This window comes from Strix aluco, chromosome 5, assembly GCF_031877795.1.
Source record: "Strix aluco isolate bStrAlu1 chromosome 5, bStrAlu1.hap1, whole genome shotgun sequence".
Classification (NCBI taxonomy): Eukaryota; Metazoa; Chordata; class Aves; order Strigiformes; family Strigidae; genus Strix; species Strix aluco.
In genome coordinates, this window is record NC_133935.1 from 44,990,878 (window position 1) to 45,003,506 (window position 12,629).

Consider the following 12,629-nt stretch of genomic DNA (forward strand, 5'->3'; position numbering starts at 1 on the left):
TGCAGGGGGGTTGTTCTCCCAGTCTCTGTCTTCTGGCTGAGGAGGCTGGATTCCCTCAATACAGCTAGTCTTGCTATTAAAGACTGAGGCAAAGAAGGCATTAAGCACCTCAGAGTTTTCTTCATCACTTGTTACCATGTTTCCTCCTGCGTCTAGCAGGGGATGGAGGCTCTCCCTGGTCTTTCTTTTGCTACTGACATACTTATAGAAACATTTCTTATTGTCCTTGATTGCTGAAGCCAGATTTATTTCCAGCTGGGCTTTAGACCTCCTGATTTCCGCCCTGCATAGCCTCACAGCATCTTTGTAATCATTGTTAGTCGCTAGACCCTTCTTCCAAAGGCCATAAACTCTCCTTTTTTTCCTGAGTTGCAGCCAAAGCTCCCTGTTCAGCCAGGGTGGTCTTCTCTTTCGCTGGCTTCTCTTACAGCACCTGGGGACTGCCTGCTCCTGAGCATTAAGACTTCCTTCTTAAAGAGTGCCCAGCCTTCCTGGGCCCTTATACCCTTCAGGATCGTCTCCCAAGGGATCCTTTCAAGCAGGTGCCAAACAAGACAAAGTCAGCTCTTCTGAAGTCCAGGATGTCAGTTCTGCTTAGCCCTCTCCTGGCCTCTTTAAGAATAGAGAACTCTATTATTTCGTGATCGCTGTTTTCATTAGATACCACAGTCTTGTATTGGTCCTTGTTTGCTGATCTTTACTCTAGTGACTGACTGAAATATGGGTGTCTGTGACCACCGAGCCCCTTCCCAGCTTGCCACTCACACCTGTCTGGAGGAGATGGTCACACCCTTAGGAAGAGGCAATGTATAGCTTTGGTCATTTTCAGATGACCACAGTCATTTGGAGACACTGGTTTCCCAGAAAGCGTCAGAGCATTTTTTAACATGATGAGCTAAAGCCCTCGCTGTCTCTCTCAGCGTAGTCCACACCATGATTAACCTCTCCATATCTCAGGGACTTTTCTTCAATAGTACACAGCTGTCACAAAAATTCCAGAAGACTTGGTAGGAAGCTGTTATCCAAGTTCTCTGGCATGGCAACAAAATGATACTCACAATGATCAAAAAGGCTGGATTCATAATAAAATTAAATCCTCCACTCTTCATTAGGCACCGTTATTTCTTTAATTTCTTATAACCAAAAGTAATTGCTTTGCATGCTAGAAAAACATTTAGAACCAATAACACAGAAAATGATATAAAGCTTATATTACGTTTAATCTTGTATCTAGACAGAGTTAGCACCAAGTGCCAAAGTGCTAAGAGCTGCTGCTCATGAAAGAGATTCTAGAATTACCATTTTGAAAAAAATTCTGTTTTATTTTTGTTTGGTTTTTTGGTTTTTGTTTTTGTGTTTTTTTTTTTTTTTAATGTGAATGGATATGTGAGCAGGAACCATAGTTAAATGTTTTTTCCTTGTTTTTGCAACACTACATTGTATACCGAGGCCCAGCTCAGGTTCATCCATGCTAAAAGTTAAACCTGGCAAAAAAGTAGGCTGGAATATAAATAAAAAATATACCAATTTTCATATAAAATCTGATATTAACCAGAAGAAATATTAAAATATCTGCGTAATCAATGACTGGCAAGATAATATGACTAACTGCCAATCCAAATTATAGTCAGGCAGTTTGGCGCATTCCCAGCTGTACTCTTGCCTAGACTCTTTCTACAATTTTTAGCCACATTTTTATTGCTTCCAGAGACCGCATTATACCTCCTTTGGAGTCTACTCTAATGAGCACTGCTCTGCTTCTGCTCTGTTCCTGGTTCTAATGTTAGAGACAGCACTTCTGTTTCTTGGCTACATTATCAAAAAAAGTGTAGAAGCCTTATTATCATAAACTCTATGACATGGAAAATAATGTTCAGGATGTGGACCAAAGTTCTGCTTGCTTTCTCTCATTCATTGAAGACAATGAGAGTGCTTAATAAGCCAGGAGGGGTTTGGCTCCTGTGATAAATAGTGATTTGGTCCAACATAGGCTAACTAGCTATATCATAGAAAAAAATGTAAGGGATAAAGCTAACTGAGACCACCTTCTGCTCCAGCTGCAAACACAAAATGGACTTCAGGGACCTAACCAAATGATAAAAGATCTGTAAACTAAAAAAGTAAGTTTCATATACTATGCTCATATTTATCGCATAGGGACAAGAGAACATATCTACACAGTCGTCAAGTATACTACAACAGATACTATCCTTTTGAAAAAAATTGTAAACTAGATGACCAAAGAGTATTGTAAGCTAGGTAGGTAGAAAGTATCGTAGCAAGGAACTAAGCAAACATAATGAACAGTTTTCTACTATTATTCAGAGCCTTCTAAAAGCTACATTTTCAGAAATGACTGCCAGTTTTCTTCCTCATCTCCATTAGTGAATATATATCTGATGTTTACTTGAGTGATATGAGGTGTTTTAATTTTAAGGCATGCTTCTTATAGTGGCCCATTAAGAGGGTGAAAATAGTAAATTCTTACTAATTGATGAGGTATGCATGTGCCCAAAATATGTTTACCTGATGTAACAGATTCTGTGATGTTTAAATTGTTCAGAGAAAGTCCTAGTGACTGCCTTGATGAAGAAGATGATGTGCTGCTTGAAGACTCTGATGACGGCCGGGCAGGCTTTCCAGTATTTCCAGTCTCTGCCTTTAAACGATCATTTTCAGCTTTCAATATCTCAATTTCATTCTGTATTCAAAAGAAATCAACATAAAAGCAGAGGAGGTTATTCTTTTAGAATACCACTGGGGGTGCCTATTTTGGTGTTTGCTGCAGGAACTAACTGGTTTACCTCTTTCGCAGCAGTATGTAGCACTATATATCAGAAGTATAGCACAGTCAGTGAAAACTGATTGCCTTCACTTCTGAAATGAAGAGAAAAAACCCCTATAACCTTGTTTTAACTTATGCCTCAAGACAGTTCTTAAACAACATAAGTTTCAAGCTTCTGTGTTTATTGTACAGTTGACCATAATACAAGTGTGGTGAGAATTTTCCCAGCTATCCCCAGTTTTATAAACTACCTTCGATTGTCAAATATCTTAGGTAACAGTCAGTTAAGAAAGTTATTGTTAAAATCTTGGATATGTCAATGTTTCTAAAGTCTTAGAGAATTATTACTGTCATTGCATGTCAAATTTAAGCAGTAACTTCAAGGAGGAAAAACGAAATTAAAAATGGAAAATTAGAAATTGATAGTTTAACAGTTTCATAACCCTTCTTGCTATCAGATAAGACTTTCTGATCATTCAAACATGGGATTGTTCACATTACGGCCAGCAAACCCTCTTTGATGAAAACATACAGTGACAGATGAATCAGAACAACTAGGAAATTTTTTTAGCTAAATCCTCTGTGGTGCCAAGTGATTATTGAATGTACAATAATAAAATGAAAACTTAGCCTGAGAACAGCCTGATACCAGCTAAATCTAGCTTTCAGTCGCTTCATGAAGCACAGTACAAAGCAACTGCTTATTCTTGCAGATGGTTTTGCACATCAAATTTAATTCCACATTCACTAACACTCTGCTAAAAGTTCTATTCTTTTATGAAGGCTGTACAGCTACAAGTAAAAACATAAGGGATAGCATCACAAAAACCCCTGTAACAGCTACAGAAAGATTAGATCACAGAGGCAAAGCTGAGGAGACAGTGAAAAGGAAGGTACAAACCAGCAAAATAGTGCAGAAGGTAATAGATGAATGCACCAGTTTAGCCTGGGGTTCAAATTAGGAGCTATGGTGAAATGAGTCATGCCATCTCCATCTACGCTGCAATTTATGATGATTAATTACACAACTTTTAGCAGTCTTTAATTCAGCTGAGTTTTAGATTTTCAAGGTTCTTTGAATTCACACAGTATTCATATTTCATTCACACCAATCTTACTTTTCCCCCTTACCAAACCTCATCAGTTCTCAAAAATGTCACAGAGTTTGGCAACTCCAAGGTGGCTGCCTGTCCTTTTGGGAAAACTTCAGAAGTGGTGATTACCAGAGACACCATATGAACTATTTGCCTCTGCCCAGCTTTGGTGAAATTCGAACTTTGGAAGTCTGTGACTACAGCAGACTCCTCCCTCTGGGGAGTTCACCTGGTTTAGGCACTCATATCCCAGTGTAAGACCATAATCAGCTGATAAGCCTTCACATCCTGTTCTCCACCATGGGAATTAACTGTATTTTATCCCTTACAGTTCCTAAAAACTTTTTAGGGGCTCCAGATCAAATGCTTTACTTATATGTGGACAATTGAAACTCATATTTATGGATGAGTTCTTGATTATTCTTCTCCCTAATTGTTCAGTCAAATATCCATAGCAATGTTGGCACTTAGTAGTGTGAACACCTGGGAGGATGGTGGGTACCACAGATGCTTAAAGGTGTTGCTGCGACTGCTACAGGCATCGTATAAACAGAGGTCTAGAAAAGACAGCAAGCACACCAAATATGGTGGTTATGAAATCAGCTGCTGTGGACATCTATACAAAAGTGCCTACAGGTACACCTGACCTAAACACTCAGCACAGAGAATTCAGCTGACAAGCCACTGGGGTTGAATTCAGCTGTGTAAATGTGGGTTTCCAGTGTCATTGTAAACAGTCTTCCATGGATAGAATGCTAAACCTATAAGTTCTGTGCAGATATAAATACCTGAGGCTGGTTCAAAAGGTAATAGGTGCCTATGCTCTAACAATTTCACCCTCTATACCTATCTTAGGATGATTTTAAGATAGCTCTCTAGGCCCCACTACTGTAGGACTAAAACTCAATTGACTACAACAGGAGTTTATCATCTAGCTCATACCTAGACATCTAAATGTCTCTGTCCTAGTCTCAACCTGAAGCTCCACCCTATGGCCTTGATTCTGTTTCCAAAATACAGGTTTCTAGTGCCTTCAGGGATGTCCTAGGTATCTCACCTGTCATTCCAGAAGGGCTCAGATCTACTGAAGGACCTATGTCATACTGTGTGGATGTTGTAGACACTTTAGGGCACCCAATGTGATACTAAACACTTGTATGTGGGCAACAGAGCTGTGTCCCATAAAGCTCTGTGATCCACTGAAGAACACTGCCATTCTTTCTGCATCCTTTCAGCCTCATGAAAGGGAAATTGTCTGATGAAAAATGTGTTCAGGAAGGATTTCGAGCAAAACAATGTAGTGAAATTTTAGTGATGCTGTATACAATAATTTAGTTCAATTTTACATTATTTGCTTCAGCAAGCCACGAATGGGTTAGGAATCAGAAATGATGAGAGAGTATGCACATATCTCCCCACCCCCAACACAGTGCAAGGATTTAAAGCTCTGTAGAAATCACTTCTTGATCTGCTTGTCTGTAATGTTGTTTTCCCCAGTCATAGGGTTTAGTTAACAAATATCCTTTGGGCAGCGATTACAGTGATTATGTCTCCTTCCATACCCCTTAAACATATTTTAGGTATTAATGTAAATGCTAAGAATGTCATTTTTATGAAGCAAACACTTATCATACCCATCCTTTGGAAGTGCTTTTAATCTAGCAATTTACTTTGTATTGACAATTTTTTGGTACCTGAAACAAAGTACTGGGAAAGGAAATACACCAGGCATACCTTTGGTGTGCACCCCTGTCATCACTCAGCTACTGCACTGACCTGCATGCGGTTCATGGCTTCCCGAATCTGATCCAGATGGTGTGCAGAGCTGAGGGCTTCAAGACGAATGTCCGTTAATTTTAGCTCTTTCTCCCTCAGCTCACTCTTTAGCTGAAGAATAATTTCAGCCTCTGCCTCTGTACACTCACAGATCCTAAAGAGGAGCAGGAAAAGAGTCGGGAGATTAAAGGAAGGTTCTCCCCCAAAGCAATGTCATTATTAAATATCAAAGTACAGAAAATGCTTGCTGCTGCTGAAACCTATGAGTGAAGAAAGAATATCATAGAAACATGAAAAGGCTCAAATTTCAAATTAAAAAAGGAAAAAAACCTTCTCCAGGTGAAATGATCAGCTTGCTTTATACCTTTCCAGTTCAGTTAGATAGTTTACTATGGTGAAAAAAGGTTAAAAACTTTTTGGAAAACTTTGAGTGTGTATCACCCATTGGTTTTAATTTGATTTTGTATCTGCATCATTTCTTTGGTGCAAATGTTATGATGTTCCTAAGTAACAACAGTTAGAAGTATGTTGATTAAACTGTACTACTGATTTATTATCTGTTAGGTGTCAACAGTTTTCTCTGTTTTGAACAGTACACGAAGAGACAGTCCTTGACTTCGTGATGTACAAGATTTTGATCTGTAATGGTTTTGATTTGTGATGGTTGACTTTTTGATGATAGTCTGTCATTTGGTAATGTAAGGTGTTGGAAATCATGCTGGTTGGTTTTGATTTTTTTTCCTTCAAGACTGGATTAAAAGTAATCACCATGGGATTATTTTTCATGAGAATTAATTTTAAGGGAAGAAACCATTATATTGTGAGAAAAGATCAAAACATGTCTGGCCCAGGGACACACAGCTGTCCAGTTCTCATGTCAGATTGTTTTGCCTCTCTGTGTCATCATCAGACCTAGATCTGTTGCATAACAGAACCTTTAGAAAATAAAACACTGAATTTTGGTTACACAGTAACACTAAGCATTATTTTCAGTCAATTCACTAAATGTTATTTGTTCTTTATTACTGTCACTATAAATTGTTAATATTTGCAGAACAATTTAAATATGAAAAATATTTTATAGTAATAAGCATTATTATTGTGATTATTACTACTAATATACAAACAAGAAACAGAGGTCAATTTTTAATTGCCAGAATGCATGCAAATGCATTTTGGGGAAGAAGATGCAGCACTCTTCAGGTCAGCAGTTGGGAATACAACTCCATGCCCCACACTCAATTTTACCGGGATCTATGCTTGTAGACCACGTGACCGTTTTGCCTTTTCTTTGGTGCCCAGACTAGAGATGACCTGCATACACACGTATTAGACAGATGCAATTGAAAGAAAGTAAAGGTAATGGTTTAGAACATAGGACTCAGGTCAAGAAAATATTTAAAGAAAGTGTAAGCAAAAGAAAGATGAAAAAGTTCATGGCAAATAAAAAAATATAGCAAATTGAAGAAGGAAAATAATGAATATTATTCACACCATGCACCAATATTTTAAATGTGAGTAAAAATGAATAAAGACATATACTAGAATTTTTTTCCAATTATTATGATACAATTCTTGGTTTGATGTGCCCATACCTATGCTAAACAAATAAGAAATGAAATTTTATTTACATGCATATGTTATCTCATACAACAATGTGGACAACTGGGAAGTCACATATCTATTTGCTGGTTATTTTCTTTCTGGCTTTTTTGCAGTACATCTTGAGAAGGGATGGACAAAAAGAAGTTCACAAGTCACCTTTAAAGAAGATAAAAATGAAGCAGAAAGAAGGACTATGGTTGTGGAAGAAGCAGGAATAAGCTGTCTAGACTGGTAAAATAAGCAGAATGGAAGCAGAAAGCATGAACTGAATTTTCTTTTGCAGATTCCAGAGCTCCTACAACTGTAAAATTACATAAGAAGATGAGACTTCATCAAAAGAAAGAAAAACAAAAAGATAAGTTAGCATTCCTGAGCAGTCACAGAAAGAAGCTCAGAAGCATGATCAGACTTCAGACAAAGGTTCAAAGTAGTTAGAAAGAAAGAGTTTTACTTTTCTTTTTGTTACAATATCAGGATTTTTAAATCAATAGGTTGCTTTGGGTAGAAGGAGTAAGAAGGAGATCATGACATAAGTCATGATCTTTGAACAGAGGCTGCTGACAATTATGAAAACTCTTGAAGGTGACAGAAGTTTAAATTATGCAGTGGAAAACTGGGTCATCCAAAGAAAGTAACATTATCGGTATAACGGATAAAGAAATTAATTGAAATAAATATATTTTATGTGATCTCTCTGTTGAAGGGAAGGAATCTATGTAATCCTGTATAGAAAAGTCACAATAATAAAAAATGCAATAATATGATCAGAAAGATTAGTTTTTAAAAATGTTATGGAGGAATAACCAGAAGGCTGTGAACTGGACAGAGTTTAGGAAGTTAAGGTGCAGAGACCAAATAGCCATGGGAAGACCTTGAGATGAAAGACTAGATATGTAGTTTTGCCCTTGATAAATCCTGGGAACACCAGTACATCTACAGAGCAAGTCAAAGAGACATAGAAAAAAGCAGGGTTGGCAGAAAGGAAACAGGATAAGGTTATGAGAGCATATCTGTGAATCATGAGTAAATACTTTTGAAGAATAAAAGTGTTTTGTTTAAGTTCAGGCACTTCCTATTAAGCCTTTTACTAGTGATTGTTAAATTGATAATAAATCAGACTCAAGGGCCCCAAAAATGTAGAAATCCTCCTCCCAAAACACATATATACCTGAAACCACAAAAATGTGATCTTCCTATAAAAAAATCCCAACAAAACTAGAGATATAGATGAGTTATTCCTCACTGGTCTGTACAGAATGGGAAGGAAAAAAAAATTTATTGTGGAAGGGCTTATTTTGTGGGAATATTTGTTCTCAAACTCCTAAACTTAGTATATGAAAATCATTAGAGTCTATAAAAAGTTAATCATAAAAGGCACATAACCTAATGCAGGGAAATTTCATTCTGAAGCTCAGTAATCAGTCACGAGTCTAGAATTCTCTGGGTGCTTTAAGGAAGAGTAGTTGTGACCCGATTATTCTCAATTAGGACAAGGAAAGTAAGGCTAGTGTCAGTAGTAAACATTTGTTGATTCAAAGAGGTTGATTTCCTCAAATTGGAGAAAGTTATGAGTTTAGCAGAATGAAAGAAATATTAGTTTGAAGAATATGAATGGGAGCTGAGAACTCCGTAAGAATATATTAGACATCCAAAATAATGAAGAAATGGGGCAGTTTTTGACTGATGACTTATTCTCAGTCCTGAAACCTTAAGGATGGTGATTTGAATAAAAAATAAAAGTAAAATCACACCAAAAAAAAATCCAAGCTGATAAAAAAGGGGAAATAGATTAAAAAACATTTATAAATTAATAGCTACAAAGTAATTAAAGTAATAACAGAAGGGATGAGTATCTTGTAAATATTCATAGCTACCTGGAAAATAAAATTACATTTTTAGTATGTCATGAAGAAAGGAAACTCTAGTATTTGGCCTTTACTAAGTGGATATGGTAAAGTTGTTAATGGTGCAGGGAGAGCACAACATAATCTTTTAGATATGCATTTGGAAAGAAATTTGTACTGCTAGATGATTGTGGCTAACGGCTGTGAAAGGAGGAGAGAATGACCTTAAGCAAGAGCTGCTGGAAAAGTAGTGTGTAAATGCAATGAAGCTCATGAGAAATCTGGCAAATGGATGGAGCATGAGATTAAAAGATCACGACTGTTGGCAATGATTTCTGAACTGAAAATGGCCACACTTGAGGAGCTCTGTTTCACAGTCCATCCTATTCAGGAAGAAAGGTTTGCCAAGAGAGAGACTTACGCAGAAGCTGACTGTGATGGTTTCATTGATGCTGCCCCACACTCTCCTGAGCTGTGGGGCAATTTGGGTGATGAAGGAAGAGAGGAGTCTGTCAGCTCTTCTATGTCCGAATGTGAGGAAGGAGGCTTGGTGGACTTCTTCTTTCCAAAGGCCTGTTTGAAAGAGCTTCTTAGCTGGAAAACAAACATAGAGCAAGATTATCTTCTTCATCATGGCAATCTGTGTGCAGCTCATGTTTCGAAGAGTTAGTTTGCAGATGCCATCCTAGCCACTGCCTGAGGTCAGTATACAGAAGCAAGGTATTAACATATGCAACACAGTATCTCTAAAAACATGATACAGTGCTTTATTTTGACTTTATTAATCCAGCGCAGCGCAAACGTAATGCTATGGAAAAAGTGCAGGACGGAGTGGTACGGCTATGGAAGAGGGGTGCTCATTTAAAACCATTAAGCCCCAGTGGAATCCCATTCCCATGGCATTCCCTTCAAGGGCTGGCTTTAAATAACCACATTGCATCTAGGTACAGGCAGAACCTGCTGTTACTAAAGGCTGAAATCAAAAGTCCAGTTTACTGGGTTTGCCAATTTACTTTCCCGATTAAAAATTTGAATGGCCAAACTACGTAAATGCTGTGGTTTGGATCACAAGCGAGAGGATTTAAGCTGGGACATGAGGCTTGCTTTGTTGTACTGCTGAGAAGAATGTTAGCTGAAAGGTATATACTCTTTGCTGCAGTTTCCTTTAGAGTAGTAAGATCTCTGAATGTACAAGCATTGCCTTTTCCCTCTAGAAGCTCTTATCCAGTACTGAAAAGGGACAGAATAGCCAAAGAGCCATTTATTTCAGGAGCCAAGATGACAACAGTTTTGTCTGCAGTGAATTTTAACTAGCCCATTCGTTGATACCTTTGTCTAAATACAGAAGTCATTAATCTTAGAGAAAATGTGGTTGTTTTTTGGCTTTATTTTCAGAAAGTTCTGATTAAAATCATATAGAACTCAATGACAAACCGGTTCCTCTATAAAAAATGAGGTATTCAAACATGTTATTTTCATGATATAATTGGATAGTGGGGAGTGTGACCACTGATCAGAGAAACATTAAGCCCTTCCCAGCTCATGATATCTAATGAGAAAGAAATGGATTTTGGCTACACTCCCCCTTTCTATAGTCTAAACTTTGAGATTAAAATGAATAGAGACAAACTGAGAAGACATACAGGATAATCTGTTTTTAGAAGGTATAAGAGCCTACTGCCAAAATAAATAGCAATCATGCCAAGATAGGGTTCTTTATAGATGCATGCCAAATTTTCCATGGTTTATATTCACCTCACTTCCTCTAGAGTTCACCTTGCAGAAACATGAAAGAGTGTGGAATTACAAATCAAGGGAATGAAGGCTGATCAGTATTTTAAAACACATGTTTAAGCAGGTAATATTTTTAAGACAACAAAAACATATTTTTTGATTATTTACTGAAAGTATTTGATTAAACCCTTAACACCATGTGGTATTTCAGTGTTCCAGTTGAGAAGCATCTTAATTTCTTTAAACACCGTACTACTTTTACATGAGAATTTTTAACAGATTTCAACTCCCTTCATAGCTGGGTAACATTTGAATCAAGCCTTTGACTCAAACTCCGACTGAAGAGAAATCAAACAGGGTTTCAATGTGGTCCAGAGACGGTTTTGGTCACAACAGCTATTTTAAGTTCTTTGTTTTGGTTGTTTTTATTTTTTGAATTATCCTGACTTATGCAAATAAATGACTGCTGATGTTCAACAATTTTTAGTTTTCTGGTAGTGTCACAGTATGGATACATGTGAGTTGCTTCGTATCTGTCTGGCCCCACAAGAACATTGCAGATGAAATGGACCATTATGGTACTCAGGCACTAGGAAACAACATAATAGCTAAAAAACAGGTTTAAATCTGCTGAGCACTTACCCAGTTTTTCTTTTTCTTTTTCTTGGAGTCAGCGTCATTACCACTGCCAATGCTTGAATGACTTGTAGCACTGTTGATGCTGGAAACACTTTCTGAAGAATGTTGCCTCCTTATACGTAAATCTAAAGAAAAGAAATTACTGTGAAATCCATCTGTCTCTGTTTCAATATAATAATCATTCTTGTATTTATGTAGCATCTCCCTCCACAAAGGGAGCCTAAATGAACATAAATGGCATTGATGCTTGCAGTGGCTCAGATTCAAGCTATTGCAGCCTGTAAGAAACCACATGGGGGTCAATGGGGATGCATAAAATTAGGCTAACACTTAGGAGCTTCTCCAAACTGGGGCCTTGTTGGCATGAAGGCAATGACTCTGCACAGCAACTTTTGCAGGCATAACCCCATAGCTAAGCAGTTTCTGTTAGAGATAGAGTACTTGATTTATTACTATCACATGTACTATGGTTCTTTTTCCAAGGAGTACAGGCACTACTTGACTTGCAGAAGGCCTAATCAGCGTTCAGATGCTACCTTCTAATATATCATGATGGAAATAAGCAGGCAGGATTTCATTAAAAATGAATGAAACAAAATAACCAAGAAGTGGAGAATATTAGAAATGGTTGGTGAGGCATTTGAGTTTCAATTTCTTAAAAGTCTCTGATAACTCTATCTTAATCACTGGAAAATATTCTTGCAGAACATACCCAGTAATACCAAGGGAAATTGCTTTTTAGATGATTTTTTACTTCCTAGAAGTTAGCCTTGCTATACTCAAGTCATGCAATGAAATCACCTTAAGGCAAACATCTAAATAATGACCTCTTTAAAGAAAGATCAATGACACTCTCAAAAACGAATGCTGCTATTATTTTTTTTCTTCATTCCTTTGCTGTTGCTTATCAACAGGCACTTCTGAAGTATATATTTATCATGTGACATCTGCCTAACTGCAATGACAAATTAATTCAGAATCTGGAATTCAAGATGCCTGCTTTCCTGCAGTCATTTAGCACCTTGTGAAGGAGGTGAGCTGTTGTCAGTCCATCTCTTTAACAATGAGTTCACCAAGTTTCAGAGCTACAACTTACACTGGATTTCCAAGTTATAACCATGTTTCACCATAAGACTTCACTAGTGTCTTGGG

The 12,629-nt window shown here is 37.4% G+C and overlaps 1 protein-coding gene across 10 annotated transcripts in view; it reads right to left on the reverse strand.

Moving 5' to 3' along the window:
- Positions 1 to 12,629, reverse strand: part of NAV3 (neuron navigator 3) — a 562,960-nt gene that overhangs the window by 17,826 nt on the left and 532,505 nt on the right. For all 10 annotated transcript variants that reach the window (XM_074827171.1, XM_074827169.1, XM_074827167.1 and 7 more), the window contains 4 exons: positions 11,481 to 11,602; positions 9,526 to 9,698; positions 5,656 to 5,809; positions 2,527 to 2,701 (listed from right to left, as the gene is read on the reverse strand). In XM_074827171.1, coding sequence (XP_074683272.1) covers positions 2,527 to 2,701; positions 5,656 to 5,809; positions 9,526 to 9,698; positions 11,481 to 11,602 — 624 coding nt within the window. The remainder of the gene's footprint in view (positions 1 to 2,526; positions 2,702 to 5,655; positions 5,810 to 9,525; positions 9,699 to 11,480; positions 11,603 to 12,629) is intronic.